General features: G+C 38.6%; 1 protein-coding gene across 7 annotated transcripts in view; it reads right to left on the bottom strand.

The window, feature by feature from the left end:
• LOC127374438 (ecto-NOX disulfide-thiol exchanger 2) overlaps positions 1-27,792 on the bottom strand; it is a 170,643-nt gene that overhangs the window by 66,423 nt on the left and 76,428 nt on the right. For all 7 annotated transcript variants that reach the window (XM_051419716.1, XM_051419719.1, XM_051419722.1 and 4 more), the window contains one exon: positions 23,299-23,445. In XM_051419716.1, coding sequence (XP_051275676.1) covers positions 23,299-23,445 — 147 coding nt within the window. The remainder of the gene's footprint in view (positions 1-23,298; positions 23,446-27,792) is intronic.

Below are 27,792 nucleotides of genomic sequence, written 5' to 3'. Positions count from 1 at the left end.
ATTGTAGCATTGATCTTAATGATGTAACAAAACAGCTGCCACTAATCTGTAAGAATGATGAGCTCGAAGAGACAGGAAGTTACTTTAATGAACAAGTTTACTGAGATGCCTGCTGACATCCTTATGTCCACACTGACAGCAGCGAAGGTTCTCCCAATTACAGGCAAACTGATTATTGTCGTGTTTCTGTCACACCTGGGAGAAAAATGCAACACAGCTGGGGAATCTGTGAGACCAGCGTGAAGGATAGAAATTGGTCTATGTATCTCTTTTTGATTTGTTGGTTTATTAATTTTGTACAATGAATTATTAAAGGCTTCATATAATATAAAACTCTATTGTCAACTGCTTGCTTATTAATTCAAACATGCACATGAATGAACCAGTAAAACACTACATTAAACTGTATGAAGCCTGATACAAAATGTGCTTCCAAGTCAAAGGAAATGTTTGTGATGTGCATTTGATTCTAAACACATATCCTACATTTACACTGTAACTGTTAAAGAAATCCAACAGATCTCATTACGGAGCAGGAAAAATGGCTTCTCATTTTAATGTGCAAATGATGCACAGCATCTATTCCACTGTATGGAGGCAGTGGTGGAGACTATAAATCTAAAATATTTCTTACGATGGCCAAGCTGTCACATCAGTAAATACTGATTTGTGAGTATGAATCTAATCCACACTGTGGTACAGATGTGAAGAAACTGACTCAATTACTAGAGCAACAATCTAAAGAGGAGAGAGGTAATTGGAAATTTGATCATTTAAAGTGAGCTGCGCAAAAGAAATCCTGCAGGGACTGACCCATTAATTTACATGGTAGACATAGTTAAGTGCAGAAAAACAATCTGCTTTAACCAGATGAACTATGTTTTAAGCCTGTGTGCATTTATTGAAGGCTATAATCAACCAGCGATCAATAAAGCATCCCATTACTTTTATTAGAAAACATAGATCAGTCTGAAATTAGCTTCATACAAGAAACCTCATCAGCCTTTATCTTGACAGAACTACAGTGTGAGCAGCGAGAGCAGAGATAACACTGTGCTGTGTATATGTAGTGTAATAAATTATGAGCAAGACATCAGGCGTGCAACTAACAGTTATTTTCATTATCAATTCATCTGCCAATTATTTTCTTTCTTGATTAATCAATAATCGTAAATGTCAAGAAATAGTGAAAAGTTCCTGTTAATATATTTCTATCCAAGTTTATTCATGTAGAATTTGCACTTTTTTCTTATTAAACCTTAACAGAAGACTATTGGTAGGTTATGAAAAACTGAATGCTTGGTTTCTTTATTACTGCAGGTATGTGGGTTGATGTATGGTTATTTTATGTTTTACTTTTTTACAGAAAGAATGTTTTTCGGTTATTTATTTTATGAGAATTTTGTGTGTGTGTGTGTGTGTGTGTGTGTGTGTGTGTGTGTGTGTGTGTGTGTGTGTGTGTGTGTGTGTGTGTGTGTGTGTGTGTGTGTGTGTATATATATATAAAAGATGAAAAACAACAGAAACGGGTATTCAATTGATTCACATCATGTTCTTTCTCATCAAAGCATTCAACGACCCTTCGTGTCCTGTATGAAACCATCTGTATTGAACATGTTTCTCAGCTAAGTCATTCACGCTTTTCCTTTTGTTACTCGCCTGTATATTTGTACTGTTAATGCATATTATGCTCTTATCTTCCCTTTCTTTTGTTTTCCCTGAGAAGGCACAAAGGGCATTTCTGCAAGAGAGACCCAATAAGTGCTTTGTTTCTCCACAATTTCAGGACCCACCACACATTCATGCCTTGAATGACAGGATCAACATGTCACCAGGAGTCCATTTCCTGAGCAACCAAGGAAACTGTGCAAATCGAAAAAGGTCTAAAAAGACTGTAGCCATTTCCTTTTAACGTTTTTGGGGTAGATGGGAAACATGATGCTTCAGTGTCACTGTTGCCTGGACTGTGTCTGTTTTTGTGTGATTATCTGTGTTCGGGGCCCAGTGGCTTAAAAGCTAAACAGTTTTGGTGCAGATCATCAGAGGTGACAGAGATCAATGTGTCACATACCCACGAGAGCAATCACAGATCCCCTACTCCTAAATAGTGCCACCGGTCAGACCACAGAACTCAAATCTGTTACAGACATTTCTTTATATTTGAACTTCTATTGTCAGTTTTCCCACTGCCCATTAAATAAAGAGAGCAATATCAATAAATATTACACTAGAGTATAACACAGCAGAAAATTCTTTAAATAAATAAGGCACAATTACTTTCAACAGATACTTGGTAAATCTGATCCTACGACTAGAAAGCTCTATAAATAAAATGTATTATTATTATTATTATTATTATTATTATTATTATTATTATTATTATTATTAATAATAATAATAATAATAATAAGGGCAGATATTCATTGTAAACATATTTGCTGTAGACAAATTCTGCTTTGATGTAACCAATTAAAAAACTATTACAACTTTTAGCATGACTAATTCGAATGGAAATGGAACCGAGTCCCTCAAGAGAAATAATAGAGAACACTTCCTGCAGCATTTTGTGCATAATGTCACAGCAGTGCAACAGCAGAGAGAACAACTTATATGTTCTAATAAAAAATTATAAATTCACAGGGTGCTAAACTTTGATATGGGCTAATCTATGGAGACTACAAACCATGATTCTAGACCAATAATGTCATGGTGGTGAGTATAGATAAACATGGAGGTTAATGAAATAAGACAGCTAGGCTCATATAGCTAGTACATGCTGTATGGCTTTAACTCTCTGGGATACATTATGCATTATGTTGGAACGTGAGTTATCATAAGCAATTTGCATGATTTTCAGCTCTCCTGCAGGGCCCCGTCTGTTCACCAAACAAATCAAACAATAATTCTCAGACATAGCAAGATAACCAGCATGCAAAACAGGAGTTTATTAGAGATGTAACAAGTAGAGGTACATCTAAAAGTTAACATTAAAAGTTAAGTGAACTCCAAACAGTATGAAAGTTGTCCAAAAAACAATTATTATTCAACAAAAACAGAACAATGCAACAGAGACTTCATTTATATCGCAGAGAAAACATCCAATACTACAGTGTTGTAATGGATGCAATGTCCTGCAGCTCTCAGACAGATTCACTCGTTCAGACAGACCAATGGAGACTGGATGGACCTGTTAATGAGCTGATCTCTCGTTTTAAAAACAAAGTTAGAGATATGAAACGATATGGGCAGAAATGAGGAGATAGGACCATTTCCCTGTATCACAGTAGATTCACACCCATTTAAATTAGAAACCATGCAAGAACAAGAAACATCAGTCAAGAGCAGCTCGGGGTCCACTTAGCGGAGGATGGGCATTTATACTACTTGTGCCAATCAAATCTTACTCCATCTAGATTCCATTTAAGTCTATTTGACTAACATTCAACCTGCAGGGTTTCCCTGATGCCTCTCATCTCATTTTCAATTTAACCTCTTTAAGTAAATGCACCAAAGGCATGTATATGTGTGAGATATTGCCTCCGCACTTTCCCCCTGAAGGTTAATGTTTTTATGGTGGACCGCCTCCTGTCATATCTCGCTTTCTCAGTATATTTAATGTTTCCACTGTCAGCTATCCGATAACTACAAGAGACTTCTACTGCTACTTAGGACTCAAAAATGATTGTTCCCACACTAATTGTGAATAATATCGGAATCACAATACCAGTCGAAATGAATAAATAAACAAATAAATAAAAATAATAATAATGACAGCACATGCAACAAGTCATCTTGAAGCTTTCTCTCGGGTGGCTCAGTCCTCCAGAATATATGTGAAAAAGGCTCTAATGACCAAAACACGATGCCAAACCAACAGAAAGCAAAGACAGAGGATCAATACAAATTCTGAGAGCTCTGCTTGCCAACTAAGGAAGGATTTGGACGAGGCGAACAAAAGGAAAGCCTCCGGATTGAGGGTGAAAACAATGCAACAGCTCCAAACTGTACTATAGTTTATTTTACAGAGCCAGTTAAGTCAGATGGGAAACTGAACAGCTGTGCAATATAATTGATCCCGCGTGTAATGTCAAGCACGCAAACCCGTCTCAGGCTCAAAATGGTTTTCTGTGCTCAGTTCTGTGAGAGGTTAGTGCTCTCCAAAACAACTTCCAGCAGGGACATAATATTGGCATTCTTTTATTTAGGGTTTAACCCACTGATGTGTACAGTAGTTTCAGTGTTGAGATTTAGGATCTGAATCCGTTTCACTAAAAAGGGAATAATTACAACATGAAATTTATTTTCATCCAAACTGAAAAATTGCTGTAATCATCACAATGAGCTCCATCACAACCTGCTGAGATCTTCATTTCACAGTAAAAACACTCTTTTAGGAGATTAATAACTTAATATTTGTGTTTACCTTCTTTTGAAGTCATTAACCTTCTCACCCATCAAGTCTTGATGTGTCTTTAATACATTGATGAGAAGCAAACTGCTGACCCAGAACATCTCATTTAAAAAGGTATGAAACAGCAGCTTAAAGTCAGACCCCCTGCTTTTAAGTCAAACACAAGTAAATGGAGACTTAAAAGAAAGGCAGTGTCATAGACAAACCCATAGCCTCTTCCCTCGAAGATTCACAGACAAAAATCACTACAGTGGCCGAGTGTGAAGTTCTGAGGGCCTGGTTAATTTCCTCCTCAGGGCTGTCAGTCCTTAGCCCCTCATTGTTCCCCTGAGGACATGGACGGGAAAGGGGAGGAGGGGAGATATCTATACAGTCTTTTTAATCTAAATAAATCTGAGAACATACCAGGCAGCCAGAGGGAAATCCCCATTAGATCAAGGTTAAGACAAAGATGATGGCACAGATGGAAAAAAGGAGACCCCAATGAATGCCTATTAGCATAGACCCCTGAGGTGATACAGTTCTAAGACGTGAATATTGAAATAAAAAATGTGTTTTAAAAGAGAATCCTTGAACTCTTGTGACATTAGAGAACACTGGGTCTGTACAGTATAACCTTCTCAGTGTTCTCAGGACAGTCTATGTCCAGTTTGCAGCCTTGAAGGAGTTTGTTGTTTAACAAGTAGTCACTACATAGCCAAACCCTTGTTTAGTACAAGAGACAAAAATTGAATGTGTCTATTGATGCCTGAAGGACAGCTTGACACCCTCTAGGAGGAAAAACAAGCTCAAGAGCTTCTTTAAATCGGTTTTCTCGCTCCTTTGAAGTTTAAACTGTCAGAACAAGAGACCAGGGCCTGAGAAAAAAAGCTGTGGGACTGTCATTCTTTGTTGTGGGAAAGGGAATAACTGTGCTGCAAGTCCTCATAGCTTGTTACATTATGCCATACTTGGGGAGAAAACATCTTTGATGGTCATGGTTAATCAACAGCCGGAGAAGTCCTGAAGCAAATCGTGAAACAATTATAAGTCTATGACAGACACTGCTTTTTCCCACAAGTCAGCCTCCTAAGAATAAATGTCCGTTGAATAACCTTGAATGCATAGGCGGTTTTATGTATTTTAATTGGGATGCTTAATTTCTTTGTTGCATCACAGTAAGTCACTTAAAATAGAATTTGTTCAGGGGTGGATTTAGTCACATTTAAAAAACCCTCATAATCACAGCACTCCACAAAATCATATAACTCCAGTCCTGCACATGTAACTCATGTGTCATTTATCTTTAGAGCACATTATTAGCCTTTACAAAATCACAACAAAACTACACAACTATAAAAGTAATCAACCAGGAGTTAGTAGATAGTCAGAGATGCTCTTTGAACAGACGTATGGGTTACAGTTTCCCCCCCAATGTACGACCAACTGTTATCACACCTAGGGCTGCAACGATCAATTGATTAATTACTTGGTCTATAAAATTTCCAAAAATAGTGAAAAACATCACAATTTCCCAAAACCAAGTAATAATCAATTTAATACATAAAATGTTAAAGATAATTAGCACATATAATACAGGCTGAAACCAAATCATTTGTGACACTTTTTCTTTAAAACTTTGATCACTAAAAATAATGATTCAGTTATTAGATTTGTTGCAGATTTATTTGTTGTTAAACTGCTATTCCTAAGGTAATAAACCTTCAAGTTTGAAAAAACGCAGTTGTAGTTCGACTATATTACTGTGGTAAACTAACTATATAGTTTAAAATAAGCCTGCATGCTGCTGGAAAGGCCTGCACACTCAGTCTCCTGGGAACTTGTTTTGTCTTCCTAACCCTCAACTGGATGGAGGAGACAAATGCCTTTACCCAGTTAGTACTCACACAGACGCCCACATACCCTCCCATTAGACAGCATCTGGGAACTGTAGCACTGTAGCAAAACATCACATGAAACAGTTTGTCAGGAAAAGTTTCTTGTGCATGCCACGGACTAAAAACAGAAGCATAATTACTTCCTCAAGATCAATCAATATGCCTGTATGCTCTTGTGCATGATACAGACAATAAGGAATAATGGAGTTCAAAGAGGACAGACAGGAAATAGGGACTTAAGTGTATTAATTTAACAGAGATCCAGGCTAAGGACACAATAGCACAAAAATCTCTTTATCAGCAGTTCCAGCTCGAGCCCAAGAGACTTCAGGCTACTTCTGCCAGCAATAACATCTGCTAAATCTATGAGTATGGCCTGAAACATGACCAAATGGCCTGAAATTTGAACAGGAAAAAGTGGCTTGGATTTAGCAGAGTCAGCTGTACATTACGGAGTACAGAACTGGGGTACAGCGGAAAAATTAATCTTTGTGACATGACAAGCCCAGTGCCCCCAGGACCTGTATAGAAGGTAGTTCTAGGTAGTTAATGAAAGAATGGGTCTATCATAAGATATACTTCATAATGGCAGATATGGGCCACAAGCACAGATTTTTTTTTTGTTTGTGACCTCCTACTTTCCTCTCAGCCAGAACCTGATTGGGGGCTCTGTTGCTATGGTTACCATTCAGCACTATAACCAATGCAGCGTCCACATAACAAGCATTAAAAAAGTTCATCATGAGGACACTGTGTTTTTCAATGTTTAGTATGGGAGACTGCTACTACGACTACCCATTCTTTTTTCTATTTATTGAAGTGGCTTAAAAGGTTTCAATTGTAAAAGTACGAAATCCAGCTGTAATGGATATTTTTATAGTAATTAAATAAAATAACAAAGGCAATGAGAAAACATACCATATAAACTTAAAAATAGAGCTGCACCTAACAATTATTTTCGTTATCAATTCATCTGTATATCTTTTTCTTGATTAATTTTGTCCACAGTTTACTATAATACAGGACTTAAGAAACCAGAAAATATTTACATTTGATAAGCAGAACTTATGCAACAAAATGTTGAAATGTTTTCTTAAAAAGAAAAGTTGCAGGTCTACTTGAAAGGTTCACTGGTTTCAAATGTTTGTAAAAGTCAGTAGTATGGCAACCCCTGACTGGAATAGTATCTCTGGAAAACAAGGTTCAGGCCCTGGATTTAGCCTTGTCCGCCCACCAACTCCTGAGCTGTTGTCATCCCACCATGCCGCTGACTACTGCAGCAGCTGACAGCATCTTATCAGCAGCTGCCAATTACAACATGGGAATCTTATCAGCGGTAGCCAATTAGAACCAGGGGAGTTGCTGTGAGGAAATGTCAACAGCTCAGTGAACTTGCCAGGGCTCTTATCTGGCCACGCCTCTTCATACAGGCAGCTTTCTTTGAGTCTACTGTCACAGCAATGACTGCCGGTGCAATGTTGTGACAAGAGGGCAGGAGGTACAGCAGGGTTTCAAGAGCAAGCCTCCCAGGAAGACTTCACACTTCCTGAAAAACTGCAATATTTTTGTAAGTTTTTGACAGCTGTTGACTAGAAACCTACAAAATTCTTTCATTATTCACTTGGCCTCAGCTGGGTGCGTGTTCACACTGAATACGGAAGCTTATACAAGATATTAAAAACTAAATCTAAGATAACTGCAAAGTGTGAACACAATGCATTTGATTCTTTATTAGACAGTCCTCTCAGATTGATTATAGTGTAAGAAATAGAGAGATTACTTCCTCCTTTCACAGCTTCATGACATGGATGACAGGTAGGATGCATTGTTTATGCTTATAAACATCTGTTCACCAATCTCCACCAAGGGATCAACGACATGCTTCTGCGTCTCTTTTCTAGAGCATTGAGACAAATGCATAATTTCTGTTTTTCTGTCTATTTATACAGTACTGATAAAATTGGATAGACTTATTGCTCACTAAAGGTACTTTTGTTCCAGTTCTTCTCTTCTCTTATTGTTGCATGGAGTCATTTCAGCTCTAGTTAAATTCCTTGCACAAACCTGTTTATTTATATTCCTATTAAACCTCTCTGATACTGCAATGGATGTTCATAATGTGTCTGAATATTGATCATTGATTTTCTTCCTTTGTATCATTGTACAATACATGCCTAGGTTGGTACGTTATGAAATTCAAAATCTTACCAACATGATCAATACTGAAGAGTGGCAAGAAAACTGAGGGGAGATGACAAGACATGATGCTCTGACAGTCACTCCAATGGCTGAGAGTGTAGTGCACATTTCTGTCACATGTCATAATTAATCGAATCACTGCTCATGAAACTTAATGGAGACACATTGCAGTATGGTCTGGCTTTTAAGACCATATCCATGATTGTAGCAAACAGTGACCTCCACTGAGTCGTGGTGCATTGAATGAATCATGGTCTGGTGCTTTCTCTTGTAAAGCTTTCAAAATGGAGGTCATTGCAGTTATTTCAATGGTTCATCGTTTCTTTAATGGCGGTATGGTTGGCTTGAGCCATGAGAGATACCTGCAGTGGCAGCAATATAGAGCTTATAGCTGACAAAACACACTCTGATGCCTTGTAAACCCTTCTTTTCAGTTTCTTGAAATAGGAACACCCCAGCAAAAACCTTTTTTTCTGTGTGGGGTGGCTGTGCACATTTCAACTTTACATTCAGCACAAGGGTTAACTGCTGACCCCCGTTATTATGGCGTTAAGTGTGAGCAAGGCCGAACAATGAATCCCTCTGTATTCAGCTAGAATGTGCCGTTGAGGCTCAACATGTGTGGCCATGCATCTCTGTCTATACAGTACTTATACTAAACTTAACTGCTGTATATATATATATCTTTGTATGTATGTATGTATGTATGTATGTATGTATGTATGTATGTATGTATATATATATATATATATATATATATATATATATAGTGTATTCACTTCATGCAGTTCATTCTGTTAATGCTGTTCATACTGTAAGTATCCTGCTAGTATATTCATATATATCTATAATGTTGTTTTTTTTATATCCCTGTACATATTCACATTACTCTGCACTTCTGGTTAGATGCTTAACTGCATTTTGTTGACTTAATACTTGTACTTTGTACAATGACAAAAAAAGTTAAATCTAATCTAATCTATATGTTGACTGACTCATTGGTATATTTCTGTTTCTAAAGCCATTCTGAACAAACAGCTATCATATATCTGAAAACTGATTTCACAGAGTTCATCTAGCGATGATTCTTTCTTTCATATTTGACTCCTTTGTTAATTGTCTCTGGTCTTAGCTTATCCTAGTATTGTCATCTTTTTTACAGTTTTATCCATTACCAGCTGTTGTTTTGTTGTGTCTCCAATTTTTTATACAATGGTCCTGGTCAGGTCTCTCTTTCAAAAAATGCCTCTAATAACAGGACTTGCATCGTTAAATAAAAGATAAATCAACAAATGATTGCAGGCAACTCGAAAACAGGGCTGCAAATAGCTTTTTTTATATCATAGTTAATCTGCCAATTATTTTCTCCATTAATCGTTTGGTCTATAAAATTGTGAATAATGCCTGTTACAATTTTTCATGGTACGAGTTGATTTTATTAGCTTATTTCGTCCAAGTTATAAACCAAAAAACATTTAAATTACTGTCACAGAAAACTAAGAAGGCAGCAAATTAGTCAATTTTCTGATAGACTAATCACTTAATTGACTAATTGTTTCAGCTCTAGTAGAGATTCAAACCTCTCACTCATCATCAACACAGGACAACCAGCTGCACCGTGGCCCCATCAAAGGATCCAATTATCCAAGGTTATGGCACAGCCAGGGTGCAGGTAACTCATGTGTATTAATTTGGCAAAAGAGAGGGGACACCCAATAGGCAAAAGTGAAAGAGAGTGAGTATAAAGTCGTGGCTTTCCTCCCGGTGGCTTTGACAAATGGCTCAAACACTGTTCTGGTCAATGCCATTACAACAGACTTAGGAAATTTAACAACCCTAATCATCTGGTGTGCTGACTTCAGATCAAACCCATTAGCACTCCTTATACAATACAAACACCTGAGGCTGAAGTCAAGCCAAGCAGGCGGACGTCAAAAGGCTGTTAACAAAGCCGCCGCTGCGTATATACAAACATCATCATGCTAGAATACCCCGTGGCCTCCAAAATTTAAAAGAACTGACACATCAAAAGGCAGAAATTTGTTCCCAATATACAGTCTGTGAAACTGCAGTTGGATCAGCAACCATCTGCATTTCTCATTTGATCAATTTAATCAGCATGTGTATTCAAAATACTGCTGTGATAAATAATAAACCAACATGTGCCACTTGGGCTGTGTCCTTTTTAACTCATAATTCTTTTTATTGATGCCAGTCTAGATTTCCCAAAGCTACTGTGTCACTAATGACTCCTCCATTATTCTACTTCACGTTCAAATGCATCACTGTAGCCTGCAATAATTAGGTCATCCATTTCCAAAAGAAAATTTAAGTCCAGTTTCAAAAGTGTACATCACAGGTTGAGTCCCATGTGCACAACCTGCGTACAGCGTGTACAAAGTGTAACTGGGGAATGAGGATCTTATGTTGAGTTGAAACACTGCCATCTTGCTCCTCCACCCACACACGAAGACGCCATCCTCTCTCAGACAACAACTAGGAGAGAAGGAGGGAGATACTGAATAAAGGGAAAGGGAAAGCAGCAGCCAGATCCAGAGCAGTGCAAATCATTGTTAGAGAAGGGGCTCGCTGAGCATATAATTAGACTTTGCACAGCAAAGAGTATATCTGTCCTTTTTTACACGTCATGGAGACTCGGTGAGAGAAACAGACATGCAGAATTGTTGTAGCAATAGAGAGACTGTCTTCTGATCCACCAGGTTTCTCAAACTGCAGACAAAAAGGTAAAACTTGTTTGATATAATTTTGAGTTTGTCTTGGCAGCTGTTGCCAGAGAGCAGCAAGACTGGTGCCTTTTAGAGAACGGCTTTGAGTAAGAAAAGGTGTGTCTGTGAATAAAGTCTGGTCAGGATCACAGGATGTGAAAGACGCTGAAAATGAGAAAATAAAGAGAGGGATATAAGAATTCTCATACTTAATGTGACTTTTGCATACACAACTACTGGTACACTATATATAAGAAATGAAATGTGAGCTTTTGATTCCACAAAACTAAAATGGAATATTTTTGGATTTTGGATATTCTGTCTTATATATGTGTCTTATCCCTCCTTGGTACAAACACACCCATACACGCACACACATCTACTTGTTTTCTTTATTTTTTTTTTATGAAGCCCACTGCATTTCCCTTGACAAGAAATGTGGTGTATAAATAAAAGTTTGTTTGCTTACATGCTTGTATGTGTGTCTTCAAAAGGAGTCAGAGCACATGGTCAGCCACAGTGCAGCTCTCCCATGACATCTTGGGTTTCAGATCCTTTGCTCAAACATAAGAAATAAGTCTAGTTTGTACTGTCTGTAAAAAGTAATCCCACTTTCTGCATCCATCTGCGTCTCTCTGATGTTTTATGTTGTGCAATTCTGATAGACTACTTCTACACTGAGAAGCTTTGACATGAACAATCAGTTCCTCAGTTGTGTACAGGCTGGTACAATCACGCATTAATTATGGCCGGGTGGCACCCATGAGTTTACCTAAACAGGCCTCCTGATGCCCAATGAGCTGCAAGGATGACAGAAGAAAAAACAACGCTGGGTTTTTCCTCCGTAAGAGTTTGTTAGAAAAATAGATACTGTCAAGTGAAGTGAAGGAATGTGACCAAGCAAGAAGTGGTGGAAAAGGTTTTTCATACTTTATCAACCTGGCAACCGCTCCCACGTGTAGAGCTGAGACCATTGCTCTGTTTGTCAATTAGACCCATGTTTATGCTTCCATCCAACAGACCCTTAAACCTCAGCTCTCTTAAATGTAACCACGTCAGTGAGCAGTCTGAGGAAGTCACCACTCACAGCACCTGCCCCCTGTGACACTGGCAGCTAAAGTTACACTGGCATTAGCTGGCATTCTCCCTGCTGACAGCTAATTTAATCGCCAAATGGCTCTGATTTCAACACATACAATCACACCAAAGACGCATTGAGCTATTGTAGTAGCATTTATCTGACCCCCGATCAGCTACAGCACTGAATGGTTTGGATGGGTGTGTGGACATTAATCTGTGAGGTTGAGGGAGTAGCATAGTATTCCATGTGTTTCCGTAAACTTATGGATAGCTCTTAGCTAACAGTAGCAGAACTTTTAGTTAAAGTTATCTTTTTCTGCCAATTTAGCAGTTACTCAACAGTTTTAGATGCATTACCACCACCACCCTCTAAGAAGAATTAATATTTTGAGGTTTTTGGATGGATGGCTGGATAGAATAAGGATTATTTTATTTTACTTTAATTTTTTTTTTTATACACAAATAATTAAAATAATCTGTAGTTGCATTTGTTTCTTTTCCCTCTCCTTCTTAATTAGAAGCAAAAACATAAAACAGTGTTTCAACTGTGTGCATCCACTCATCCATCAGCCCACAGTTCAGTCACATAAATTAAGGTGGTTTCAAACAGGTTAATTAGGAGTAACCTGATCTTTTCTGCACTAGCACTTGTGCAGCGGCCTCTCACAGAGCCATGTGAAATGAGGGTGTCTGAAAAGGTGGCAGGATGATGAAGAAGAGGAGAAGCAGGAGGAGATGTTCAGCACACTGGTTTATAGCTCTAATGTCAGGCAGTGAGAGGCAGCTGGTGTGGATCAGTTAACGCGGCTGGAGGCTGAGAGAGAAGACAGAAGGACAAAGGAAGGGAGGGATGGATGGAGGGAGAGGTGTTGATAGCAGGGAAGAGCCGTGGGGTCTCTGTGATGAACATGCCGCTGTGAGCATAGCGCTGGGTAAAAACAACGAGATTCCTACAGATTTTCAATGAGGTTACTGATGTGAGGCAGCACAGGCGAAAAGAAAAACAAAACCCACATTAGGTGTCTAAAAAAGTATTTCTTCTTTTGCTTAGCTTTTGTAATTGAATTAAAAACTACTCTGTGCGTAATGGAAGGCCGAACATGTCACATTCTGTATAATATGGTGTCATGTTGTATGATATCGACACGTCCATCTCCAATTATATTAGAGGGAAGAGGTAATGTAATGTGGGCTCAACAGTCTCATACCAGAATTTAAATGACTTCAAATAACACCAGAGGTTAGTTGAAACCAAATTTAGCTTAGTTTATAGTAGAAACAAAGCCCCCCCACCTTGACTATATAAATAATTAATTGGGTAATCCGACCTATCCGAGAGAGCGGTTATTCCTTGGCGCTTTGGGGTTGTCTCAGACGTGTAGAAATCTGACAGTCGCTTTATGAAAAACTGTAGATAAAACCTCTCAACGGCCTTTACATTTGTAATTGAACCCCATGAGCCCTTAAATCTTGGGCCAGCCTTCTCCGTTAGAGAACATGCCCTCAACTAGAGGAACTGGCAGAATCTATTTCAACTAAAATGAGGAGGGGGATTAGAGGGTTGAGGTACAGTGGAACTGCGGCATAGATTACAGCCCTCTTTTAAACGCATATAGAGCCAATGAATTGACTTTTTCTGCGTTTGTTTTCAAATGCCTTTCTATCCAACGAAAAGAAATATGCATACAATCTACAGTAAAAAAAAAGAAAAAAACTGGCAAAAATTAATTCTTAAGAAGAGAAGAGACAATAATTGGATGGAGAAAAAAAAGCTGAAACTGAGAATTGTTTCCGTTATTGATAGATCTTTCCATTATTTTCTCAATTAATTAATAATTTGGTCAAGAAATTAGGATATTGTGATGGGCTTCTTTCACTGTTTTCTAGAGCAATGACTTCATGAATATCTTCTTTGTCTGATACGTAGTTCAAAACCCCTAAGTAATAAAAATCACTACAATGTAAGAAATGCATCTAATGTATAAACACAAATTATAAACATGTATTATTGACAAAGCAAACATACTGTATGACTTTTTTAACAGTTATTAATTCAATCAGATTTAAAGAGGGGGGGAAAAGCATCGAAGAAAATAATTTTTGTTTAGCCAATTCCTAAAACTCTCTCCTGCAGGCCATACCCTGATTAGAAATCAATTGAGCAAAGTTGCAGAGATAATAACCAAAATGGATCTGAGAATATTAATGAAAAACACCACTAGAAGACAACTTAATTGGCTTGAGTTTTCTTTGGACAGCTATGTCCCTAAGAACAGAAAAACTCATCTAAAGGCAAATTGTTTATCTTCCCTACACTGTTGCCCTGTAGAGGTAATAATGGGAGGGAGGCCATGCGCAAATCAACCTAGTTTTTATATTAGAATCTTTTCAGAGCTTAAGCCTTGCATGAACCTTTGCCATTAGCTTTAGCGTGACTCTACAGACAGAGCAGAGCGCCTTCTGGCACTGTGAATTATTTAGATGTCACATGTTTGTAAGCTTTGCATGATGGGGTGAAGTGTCACTAAATCCCTGACCAGCATACAGAAGAGTGGCAGGGAACAACAGAGCACAATTAAAAATGAGGGAGGTTTGTTTTTCTGAATTGATATAATTCAATTCTGCTCCATTTTAGTCTATGCTTATTAAGAAGCTTTAATTCAGCAGATGGCAAAGTGTATTTGTCGTACTCATGTGAAGGTTGTTAAAGATAAAACAAAGTCAGTTTTATTTTGTTTCTGTCCCATTGTTTTGGTCTGAGATGCTGGTGCTGTAGTGTGACATCCAGTGGCAAGTGAATTTTGCATACAGTATATAATCTCTAAGAATCTCGATGCATAGTAAATGGGCGACTGAGCATCTTGATAGTTTTGAAACAAGTTAGTCAATAGAAAATTAATATGCAACTTTTAATAATAATTGATTAATCGTTTAAGTCATTCTTTGAAGCAAAAATGCCTAAATGTTTTCAGCCAGTTTCAGCCTTCTATGATAGCAAAAGTAATACTTTGGGATTTTGGACCGTTGATAGAGATGCTCAATATGGCTCTGCAAGCACACACTGTTCATACAGGCATAGTCTTTATCTCTCCCTGAGCAGCCGTAGAGACAAGTGCCTTGTTATGTTCTGACTGAAGCAGAGGAATCCCAGATGAATAAGGAGATGTGCCCCCACCTTTGCAGCTTGTCATGCATTTCAATCACCACCTCTCCTCGAGTTAAAACATATACTGTGTAGGCATACAGTACTGCAGAAGCAAGCAGCTGCTTCTTCCAGACAGAATACTGGAGAATAACAGAGTCTTTAACCTTTATACTCCCCTGCATGCCTGTGTACATCCTGTTTGTAAGCTAATGAGTTTATTTCTAACTTCAGTCTGTCATCGTGTGTCTCCCATCCATCAGCATCAATCTAAATCTTCTGTGTGGCCTCAGCATCACAAAGACTGACATCCAGCTGTAGCTCTCCCCCAGCATCAACACACAGAAAACAGTACAGACACAGACACACCTCTCTGGGACAGTGACATAGCCATATATCTAAATGGACTGTCATCTAGGACAGCTTAAGTAGCCCATTACATTATTTACCTTCCAGCAGCTCTTTGCCTGCCAGTAGAGGGTCAATGACATCACATTGCTTTTTCATGCTCAAATCCATTTATTTCCAAAAAGGGAAAATGCCACAAAAAAGGTACATCTAATAGTGGAAACTATTATGAAGAACTTTCTCAAAAGATAAACCGCATTCAGTTTACTGAAGTGCAGTTACATTCCGGGGTTTTGATGCTCCACACATAAAATCCGAGTCAGCCTGAAAACCATTCATCATAAGGAGGGCAGAGTAAAAACACAGGGTCTGGACTACATACTCCCACAGGAGAACATATACTGACAAAATGGTTTCAGGATCACAAATACAAACCCTGACCACAGGTGAAGTTTGTGTGTACTGCTACTGCGCAGCTCTCACCTGTAAGCATGCAGCAGCTAACAAGCATATAGAAACAACACAAGGATTTTTTTCATGTCATTAAAGCACATTTAATTTAAATTTACAGGAAATATTTGAATGACTGAAAATGTCTCTTTTCAGAGCTTGTGGTATGTTAAGGTACCAGAGAGACAATGAAATACAATCCAAGAAGTCCAGTTTGATTATCAGATTAAGGCATTTAAAGGTTTATTAGACGCCAACACACTACACAACGGTTTGTAATACTCACTGACAGGTTTTTATAACTCTGGAAACAGCTCCAACTGCATTATCTTCTATCTTCTATCTTCTATCATCTATCATCTATCAACGATGACAAAGTAAACAGTAGAAATACGGCATTCAAATTATAAAGTAATCCACTGGGAATGTGTGCTTGCATGTATTTGATTGACTGGATGACATAGCGTTGCTTCATAGCAGAAATTGAGCCTGGTTTGACTTTTTTTTTGCTGGATGACGCGTCATTTTGCTGGAGCCCCATGCATTGGCTCCACCACACTTTCAAATTTTATGCGCTGCTCAAGCCGGTCTGAATGTGACCGAACTCTCTGTAGTTGAGGCTACAAAAGACTGAAGAGCTGGATATACTCCAAAACAGATGCGAAACCAAACAGGGACAGACAACACACATGCAGTTCTGTTTATACTATATTGTGCGTAGGCGGATGTGTTCACACATGCAGTCGACACATACAGTTAATACATTTGGCTGACAGTAACCAATGACATGATTTACTTTAATATCCAATTATATTCAGTCTGATGGAAATATAACCTGGTATGTAGTGAAGGTTAACGCAACAATATCACAGATTTCTCCCCAGAATGTGAAGTGTTGCTTGTACTCAGCAAACATAAATAAAAGATAAAAATTGTACATTACAACAACAAACTTTTAGCTATAAAAACAGACATTAGATCCCTGACATAAAACATAATGCTGGAAATCTAACACATGTTAGTCAGGCCTCAATGATGCAAACAATGCTATGATGTAAGCACACTTTGTAGTTTTTTTCACATGCCGTTGCAACAACTAGTAACGTTAGAAAAACTACGACACCACACCGGATCTAGCTAGACCGGAAACAAAACAACAGGCACGCCGCTCACACTTATAATATAATATTCTGAATGGAAAGTTTACTTTTAAAAAGTTGCCAAATGGTTCCATTGACAAGACCAAAGTGATCTGTGTGTTTTGTCGCTATCATCGCAGCACGTCCAGTCTTGATGGCCAAGTACACAGCTGATGCGAATTCTCCGGCCCCTTGTCAAAGCTAGGTGTCAATGGATGATGTGTGTGAAACTGAACACTACAGTATATGCCAATTTCGCATATACTGCACAAAGCAAGCCGATCCACTTTTCCATGTTGATAAGAGCATTAAAATGAGATTTATATATATATATATAAAAAAGATAAAAATGTGCGATTAATTGCGAGTTAACTATGACATCAATGCGATTAATCGCGATTAAATATTTTAATTGTTTGACAGCACTAATATGTATCCAAATAAACATTTGCTGCTGCATGTCATGTCATGATGTTCCAGCTAGTTGAGAGACAATGCCGCACCCTACTTACACATCATGTATCCCTATTTTCCCTTGCTCAATCACATTAACCTTTCTCCTGAAGAATCAATAGCATTTTATTCAACACCTCTCTCTTAGCTCCTACTAAAGGTCAATGCACAAGAGATTGGATCAGTGAGAGTACAATTCTTTTATTTGCTGAAAGTGTGGCTGTGAACTGGCCTTTGTGATAAAATGTAATTAATTGATTTTCATGCACAGAAAACATAGGAGTGAGGGGATTTCTTTAATCCTGGCATTGGAGGTGCTTTGGATGAATCCATACACATTGCCTTAGGTTTGAAAATATGCCTCAGTTCTAATCACTACTCAATATGTTTTCAGTCAAACAACCTTGTTACAAGGGTACTTGGAACCCATTCAGCCAAAGGCCAAGCATTCTCCTTCAAAGAGCTATTTCATATAAAGTCTAAAGTTTATTTGTTGTTTCCAGGAAAAGCTGTCTATATGTAAAAAGGGAAGAAGGTTTGTGGATTGGTGTAGTCTCCAAGAATGAGGCCTCTTAACTGACTGACGCATGTCCTCATGTCACATATGTTTCAAATAATGTGAGCGAATTTCCCAAAGGTTTTGATAGTCCTTTAAGTATGGATGCTTTGGGTTAATGTCTACACTCTAATTGACCCACAGTAGACTGCAAAGGGTTCAGGACGTTAGTTAAGGAGCGCTGCAGGCACAGTACTGTGTGCACTGGGTGAAAACACACCTCATTACCAAAGTTGACAGGACCTTTGCTATCCACAGCTGTGGAACCCCTCGCTCTCAGGCCTAAAAAAAAAAATCACTCAGCCTTAAAGGTTCCCTGTAGAGTATTTGACCTCTAGTAGCACTACAGAGCTGCTTTTCTATGAGTGGGTCACTGTTTTAATTATCTTGTGCATGCGCATGAGAACCACAACACAGTCAGGATACGCAATGGTTTCACACTATTCCACTGATCCACAGGGCGCAGTGACACGCCAAGATATGCTGCAATGCACCATTAAAGGCAGGGAAGAAGAAGACTGCTAGCAAACAAACACAGATAGAAACAATTCTGGATTTAAAATACTTGCAAAATTGGTTTTGTTTTACGAGTAAAGGAAATGGATTCAACACATTTGTTAGAACACAGTGGTAAGTAACGCTGAATGTTCACAAGCAACAGTCATGTTTACATTCTGTGTGGAAAGATCCACAGGGGACCGTTAAGTACAAAGTCCTTTAAAAAAAGGTTTTCCCCTTTGTCTGTAAAACTTTTCCTACTTTTATTTTTATTTTGTACCTTCATTTTGCACTGTAAATCCTTATTTTAGAATTTCTTCAGCAGTAACGATTATTTATTAGTATCACGTTAACATAACAGGCATGATATAATAAAATCCAGCTCCAGTAAAAAAACAAAAAAGGTGGGGGGGGGAATCCTGTGCCACTAAAAAATGAGCAGCATTTCAAAATCTCATTCTCTTCACCACCTGCAGCTTAAACACAGCAGAACTGGAGGGGAAACGACCATCTCTGGCTGTGTTGTAAAACTGATATAAAACAGACTAAGGAAAATCCTTGCAGTGTGCTTGCTGCCCCAAGGCACCACTTATTATGGATTGTTAAAAGACAGGCGCGCACACATACAGTGGGTGCACATAAACACAGAAAACTAAAAAAGAATAAAGAGCAAAGATGGTGACCAAGTGCACCGTCTCTAACTTTAGAGGGAACAACTATATAAAACCAGCATTGTTTGATAAAGAAAGTATGGTTGAACTATTCAATGCCTCAATTTTACTGGGTCCAAGACAGAAGAACAATGGATTTTTTCACATGCCTGAGTAAAATAAAGTCACTTCAAGCTGGAAATTTCCTTTGAATGATTTCCATTGAACTTAATTTCTAAGGAGCCATTTCATCGTCAACTAAATAAAGATATGGAGACAGTCTGAATATGAAGTGAGAGGACTATTTTGTGCCAGAGTGAGCAGAATATCAATTCAACTTTAAACATTTCCCATAACTGTTTATAGGAGGTGAGGGCCTCTTAATTATGAATCTAGCTGCTTGTTGTTTTGGTCTTGGTGCGGTGGTTTAAAGATCATTAGTAAATAATCTATCAGCAGGGTGGCATTAAGTCTGGAATGACTCGGACTCCTCGTGGGTCACATCAATGAAGCAGGTTTGTTTGTTGCCTTCGGAAATTCTTAAGTAATTTTTGAAATAAAATGTAGCTGTGTAATGTTTCATAAAAGTGTATATGTTCCTATGGATGGTTGCACACTTGAATAATGGAAAAAATTTATCCATTAGGGTCCCTTAACAAGACTCAATCAATGTGGCTGCTAATGAGTTGGTGCTTCATCAGAGAGCTGGAGGACTGGCCCGAGACTGGAGACAATCGTGAGCCAGACCGAAGCTACTGGATTCAAGTTAGCAGGCAGCAATGACTGACTTACAGTCCTCTTTCTGCACATGATCACAAGACACATGATCTCTCTAGCTAGATTTCTCTTGAAGTAAGCAGATTTTTAGTTTTTTAGTTTTAACTATTTTTATGCATTAAAGGGGAACTTGGCAACTATTTCAACTTAATAAACCCGTTTAGAAATCATTTGGATGGTTAAATTGCCTGTTCCGGTGAAAATGGTGACTTTCCCCGCTCCCCCTAGCGTCCCCAGGCAGAAAACCAACCTTGCAACTTTGGGACTACCGTCCCGTTAAGTTGGAAATAGGAAGTATCGTAAGAAGCGAGAACGAGCGAGAAACACGAACTGCTTTACGGCAATTCCACATGAACGCACACGCCCCCCCTCAATACCGGTTAGCCACGCTGGCTATAAGAACACGCGACGATGAATGTATTACCCACCTCGGTAGACATTGCTCCACACGAAAAAGTTGCCCGGCAACAAATGCACATCAGCAGCGGTAGAAAGGGAGAGGAGGGTGCCGCAAGTAAGTATTTTTACGACAGTGTTTTGAAATATACGTCCCAGAGCTGTAGGGGGAGCTCGTTGAGAAAACATGCGACGACAAAAGTGAAAAACAGGGAAGAAATGGCTAGAGTTGCCAAGTTCCCCTTTAGTGGATTTTTAATCTTTTTTTTAAACGTGCATGTGCGTGACAAAGACCTCGGACAGAGGAAGTGTCACTGTGACCGCTGAGCAGCGAGATGAAAGGAGAATCATTACACATAACCGTGCATCCTTCAATCCGACTCAAACTAAAATCATCACGGAGGAGCCTGGAGAAATTCAAATAACATTTAACTCTTTGTGAAATTCAGACACATTTTGCACTGTAAGGACAAACTCTCCCTACCAAGCCTGCTCTCTGCACTCTCAGCCCTCCAACAAACAGGAAGCAGTGAGTTGTACCACTACCGCAAATAAAAAAATAATAACAAATCGGAGTACTCCTATTACTGACCTTACGAATGTACACACAGCCTCATAGTTAACAGTTTAATAGAAGATGAAGGAATATACTTCTAACGTCAATCACTTTGGTCAGTTCAAGTTCCTCAAGCAAATACCAACACATCTTTCTGTGCCCATATTAACTCACAACGATATGCATTTGACCTACATGTGATTCTGAGTTGAAAAGTAAGTTGGATGGAGAAAAACACTTGTGAGGTTTGGTATGACTCATCATCACCGCAGCATTTACCCATATATAAAGAATCTAAAAAGTACCATTATATTATACAAGAAGTCATTTCACCTTCCTGCATTATTTAATATTAGAGGAAGAAAGTTCGCCTACTCACTACGTCTGATATAAATAACTTGGCGCAGAATGACCCAGACAGGGAGTGGTCTTACCACTGGTTCTTACCACTTTGGTGATGTTAAGAGAAAATATGATGGTCTCACTCACTATATATATGATCTGCTAATGTTTTTATATTAAGGCTTTCTAATGGGCTTTTATCAGTGCACACAAACACAAATATACATCTATTCCCTGTTACTAGTTGCCGTCAAAGCATTTCATGCGTTTTGGATATTTTTGCTGTGTAAGTATGACAATGGAAGAGAAAAACCTGCAGGGTTGTACTTGACAGTGTGATTACGCACAACACTAATGATATTGTGACTGTAGGATACTCTGCTTTCAGAGCTGTAATGGGAAATCTGACAAGTGAGAACTATTTGCTCATATTTAAATTGGGATCTTATTCTGGAAAACCTCCATGTTACCTACATATTATACACTTTCTGTTCATAAAATATATCTATTAGGTTGCAGGGTGTTTAAGTTATTGATCGTAAAGATGCATTTACATGTGTTCTGATCATTTGAGAATCCAGAAAACATTTGAAACTGCAGTTTTGATGAATTAACTGATGGGAGGTCATGTTTTTAATACATCTCAAGAAACTGAAGAAGCTGAAATTACTGTAATGGTTCTGTCAATATAATTTTATTTTCTTCCTTTTAAGTGGGAATCCATTCACACATGGGCTTAATGTTACGCATAATATGTTACTTATAACATTAAACAAATCTGTCATTTGGACAGACGTTGGCCATTTGCTTGAAAATCATCCATGATACATTATCCAATTATAGTTTGACATGGTCAGTGAATTAAAATGAAATTAAACTTTATCAAGAAGTGAACGCATCCATGTGAAGAAAAGATGAATTGTTGATTAGGGCCATGTTAATGTGGAGTATTAATCCAGTCCAATTAGCATCTCTAGGAAAGCAGAGAACATAGAAACAACCTCTCAGTCTTAAGGGCCCTCTTCTTTCTATTACTTACAAAGCAATTAATTAGTCAGTACTTCTTTAATTCCTTAATTAGAAAGTCCTTCTTTAATTTGACACATTACCAAGCAAACCACCGCTAACTGAAATTACTGTTTAATTATGGCACACTCTGTAGCGCACATGTACACAGACACACCTCTCTCAGTGCGTCCCTGTGTGTGTGACAGGTCAGCATGTGCGTGTGAGAAAGCTGAAGGCGTGTTGCAGTTTTGATTGGCAGGTGGTGTTGGCACGGTAACTGACAGTCAGGCACACAATCTCAGCGGAGCGGTTTCCTGCTGCAGCTGCCTGACCTCCACACAGGCCAGACAACCAGAGCCTCAGGACATGGCAAGCTAATCGAAAACAACAAAGACTAAATTAAGCTACTTTCCCCCCCCCCGTGCCACCACCAAATGATAGGATTATGCAACAATTCCCATCGCAGCTATTTGTTGTATTTGTTGGAGGAACGGGGGGAAGAAAAGTCAGGTAAAAAAATCTAGCTGTTGTATCAGAGCTTTCCTGAATGATGGAAGGCATTCTCTATTTACCATATGGGCACTTGCATTTAGCATTTGACATAGCGGAGGGAAAAACGGTGAGGATTTGAAAGCACAGAGTAATCCTGCAGCAGTGATGCAACTCTTGTGAGGCAGTTGTTGTCAGTACCTGGAGGCAGGCTGGCTCTCTTCCTCTTCTTGCTATTCTCAGCAGTGTTCTCCAGAGGAGGACACTCTGTCACCAGTTGCCCACTGGAACCGTTGAAATGGAGAGGGTCGTTGTTGGATGCTGGATCAAAGGGCAGAGCGTTGAGTCCTGGAAGACACAAAATACAGAAAGCCTCATTAAAGTAAATGCAGTGATGGCTCGTGACTAAAGGGGAAACCACTGTGAAACATAAAGAAGAGGAAGCAACATGTGGCTCCAGTGCTACTGTGCTTTTCATGTCCAAACCTTGAGGGACTTCATTCACATCACTGAAGACCTAATGAAGATGGCACTGGTGGAACCACAAAAGCAATCGTCAGGACTCCAAACAATCAAATCAAAAGACAGAAATACTTTTCTGTTTATATTCTTAGAAAATTAAATTCAGCAAAAATAATCTATGTGACAAGATAGAAAAGAAATCTGCAGAACAGCTACTGAATAGAATCAAAGTAGAGCTGCAACATTTAGTCAATGTATCAATTGGCAGGAAATACAGACTTCTTTGTTAATCGATTAATCTTTTAAGTAATTTTTTAATGCAAAAATAGACAATTAATAGTTGTATCTTCTAAAAGGTGAGAATTTGCTGCTCTTCTTTTGGCAGACAAAACAAGCAATTGAAAATGTTGCCTTGGGCTTTGGGAAATTGCAGTGACCATCTTCCACCTTTTCTGATGTGTTAAAGCCTGAACTACCAGTTGATTCAACAAGATTAATCCATGAACAAAATAATCATTGGCAACATCCTTCATATAAAGTCTGGATTTGAATGCACATTTCTTGAAATTCTTTGGAGAGAGTAGGTTTTCAAATCAATTTTAAAAAAGCAAAATGCTACCCAGCAAAAGGATTTTGTTTTTTGTACCAGAATATTTCTGTCTGGATTCCAGGCATAGAAGAGGCACATACATACACTAGTTGGCTGACCTCAGAATCATTTTGTGCGTGCACAGAATCACTGACACATGCTCTGTTCTTCTTCTCTTTCAATCAAGGTCAACTTTAACAAGGCCAAAAACGAACAATAAAAATATGTAAATATAACAAACAAATACCGATAAGAATGTTTCTCTGAAATAATGCTGGGAACTGTAAAGAATCTAGTGCTCGATGCCGAAACAACACACTCACAAAAACAGCATCTCATCCGAATTTTAACATAGATGTAAAGATAGTTCTACATCTTAAGAAAGATTCAAGCTCAGATATACGGTATAACGAGGGCAGTTTATCAGACAGTTCAGAGGAGGCAAGGTTTTATTTAGCACTTCTATTTAACTCACTGATATCTTAATTTAAAAAAAATGTATTCATATCATGAATATGAGACAATAAGAACACTTACACCCATAAGTAATGGAGACGAAAATAATGTCGAGATTGCTCCTGAGTCCGAATAAATGATAAACAACTTGACTCGTGTTTTCTGCTTAATGTATCAGCTATTCTCCACTCTTTAAGAGTTGTGTATTTGTTTATAATTCAGAGCAGGGTCCTGGGGAGACTCGGTCTACATTCATGAAAAATTCATGACACTTCTTTGTGCACGGATTTGTTTTTCCCTCCATCACACAGCAGATCAGAAGCCCCGCATTAATGTGGCTCTAACAAAGGTCCACAAGACCTTAATCAGTTAGTATCAAACTCAGTGCTCTAAACAACAACAACATCTTTGTTAAGGATTTTAACTGCTCTAGGTGATTATAAAATGTACTTTACAAAATGAGGACTCTTTAGACACTGCGATTAGGAGCAATGCTTTCATTAAGGTGTGTGTTAGGGTTAGGGTAAGACCAGACCACATGATTAGAGATTGTATGGGTCAACCATGTCTTTGCTTTTCTTTTACTTAATTGGTCAATAGAAAGATTGATCAGTATCTTAATAGAGACAGACAATGCAAGCACTCAGACAAAGAAAAAGAAATGAGACAAAGAAAATAAAGAAGAAGAGAAGAGAAAATCATTACATTTCTCCAATATTAAGTCAAATCTGGAAGAACTGTACAAAAATATTCAGGTGCTGTAACGTAAATACGGACTGGTTGGTACAAACTCACGTTTTCTGTCCCTACCAGACACACATACATTTATTTTGCCTTTATGTAAGCTTCTCCATATTTGCTGTCACCAGGACCTTCTGTATGTATTGAGAAACTGAATAAACATGTCTATAAGGAGCACAAACTGTCTCAGAGGTAGGGGTCCTGCTTACAATCAGACAACACATGCTGAGAAATAAGCCCTTAAACCTGCGTGTGGGAGATTTGTTACATTTGGGCAAAGGGGACTGTGTATTTGCAGCCTAAATAGATCTTCTGTCTGAGCTCACACACAGACCCACACACATCTCTTAAGTCGATCGCTACTCAGCATCCATTTGTCACACTTCTTTAAAGATGGGCATCAATACTATGGAGAGTGAAATAAATTCATTACTCTGCCAATGTTAACCGTGTCACCACTAAACAGCGACAGTTTACATTCAAGGAGACGGCCCTTCAGTCACTGGCGTGAGAGTTCCCATGAAGAACGGCCAAGAGAAAGCCATGGAAAGATTGAAGCAACACTGAACAGCTGACAGGGAAATACCACTCAGCTGCAGCAGTTACTGTGTTGTTCCACTTCGAGATCAGGGCAAGAAGTTACTTTTGCTCATAGTGGCGGGTTTGTCTAAAAATGTCAGATTCAGAAAACACGATGTCGACATGTGAAACAGAGTTGACAAGAGCAACAGACAGGCTGAAAAAAATGAGTTGCACTGAAATGCGTGATTTAAAACTGATTGAGAGTTACATGACTGACTGCATCTAGTACATTTTATGTGAATTATGGGACCTTATCTGGCTCTTGAGTAATAGTGTTACTTAAATATTAAGGAAAAGTGAAGAAAAGCACTCTACAGATTGAGCCTTGATGAATGAAACCACTTTCGGCTGAATAATGCTATTTTATCACGCCAGAAGCTTGGTTCTCTGGGTTTGAGTTTTTAATTTTGTGTTTAGAACCAGTAATCGGACAGTTGATTGACTACATGTTGATTTAAAAACAAAAGGTGGGAACAAAGCTTAGGACTAGAGTCTCTTTCTATGTGTGTATGTGTGAGTCAGTTTAAACCTGTAAATTAGGAATGTCTTTGCTGGGTCATCGCCCCTGTCTGCTGTGCTACTCGTCTGTCTGCAGGCTGATGGATGGCGTGTTTAAGTTTCAACATCTGGCCAGGGGGAGGAGTGATGTCCGCGAGTATCGCTCCCCGGGGTAAGAGGACAATAAATACCGGGAGGCTGGGTGGAGACAGGTGGAGGCTTTGGGTGGAAGCAACGCACAGTAAACGAAGGAATGAATGAAAGTACTGAACTTATAGAGAAACTTTATGCTCTGTGGCCTTCGGATGGAATACACGAAAAATATCACAAATGAAAGTGACCTGATCTTACATCAAGGATGCATTACCAACGTGCCCCGTTAATGGCACAGAGAGCAAGGAAAAGACCGGACCATTAGAATACACAATGACATTCAGTGGGTCATTAAAACACCATTTAACTGCCTTGGATGTGAAACCAACTAGTGCATCTACACTGTGGAGAAAAGTGTCCTGAATATGATGTCTCCATATTATAATTGAGACAGCTCAATGACACACTTAGTCAATAACCAAATTTATAGGCTAGGCCTGAGAAATTTGAATTATCTGATGTAAAACAGATGTTGACAAACCTCTAAAAACCTCTGTATCTGTCTATCTTAGACAGACATCTTAGATCCTATAAAAGTCCTATTAAAATCAAATAAAATAATGGTCTCAAATAATAGACACTAATTACAGGGCATACATTAAGTTTTCTGCATTACAACATCATGAAATATGAGAGTAAAATATGAAATAATTAGTTCAAAATGAACTGTTTAATAATGACTTCAAGGCCCACTGGCAGCTGTGGGGACCAGACCTGTGAACTTTCTGTATGGATCACACGTGTGTGTATAGTTGTCCAATAGTCCTTAATCTAACTCTTATCAGCTAATAAACCCAACAGTAGAGTGTGAATAATGCAGGCAATGGTTTAAATGGGGGGATATGATCTACGATAGCAACATATAGAGGCCATGTAGAAGGCACGTTCATCCATCTGAATGAGGCAACGGGCCAGATGGTGGCACACAACATTAACGTATCCCAAACCTCAGAAGTAAATGTGCCTCTCTGACTATTCCACTTCATTACTAAACGATAACTGTCAACAAACTGCCATTCAGCTCCACTGATCTGTCTCATCCAACAGGCAAGTGTTTGAGCACGTTGAGCACGTTGAGCACATCAGAACAAAATCTGAAATGGATCAACTGTTCACTGATAAACTGCAAAACCCTCACAGGGAAGTACTATTGTATAAAGGAAACTAAAACATGTATGCGTTAATCACCAAGTCTTGTGTCAATCAGCAGCTAG

Source organism: Dicentrarchus labrax, unplaced genomic scaffold (assembly GCF_905237075.1).
Source record: "Dicentrarchus labrax unplaced genomic scaffold, dlabrax2021, whole genome shotgun sequence".
Lineage (NCBI taxonomy): Eukaryota > Metazoa > Chordata > Actinopteri > Moronidae > Dicentrarchus > Dicentrarchus labrax.
The sequence above is the reverse complement of the archived record's forward strand: the minus strand, read 5'-3'. Positions and strand labels throughout refer to the sequence as shown.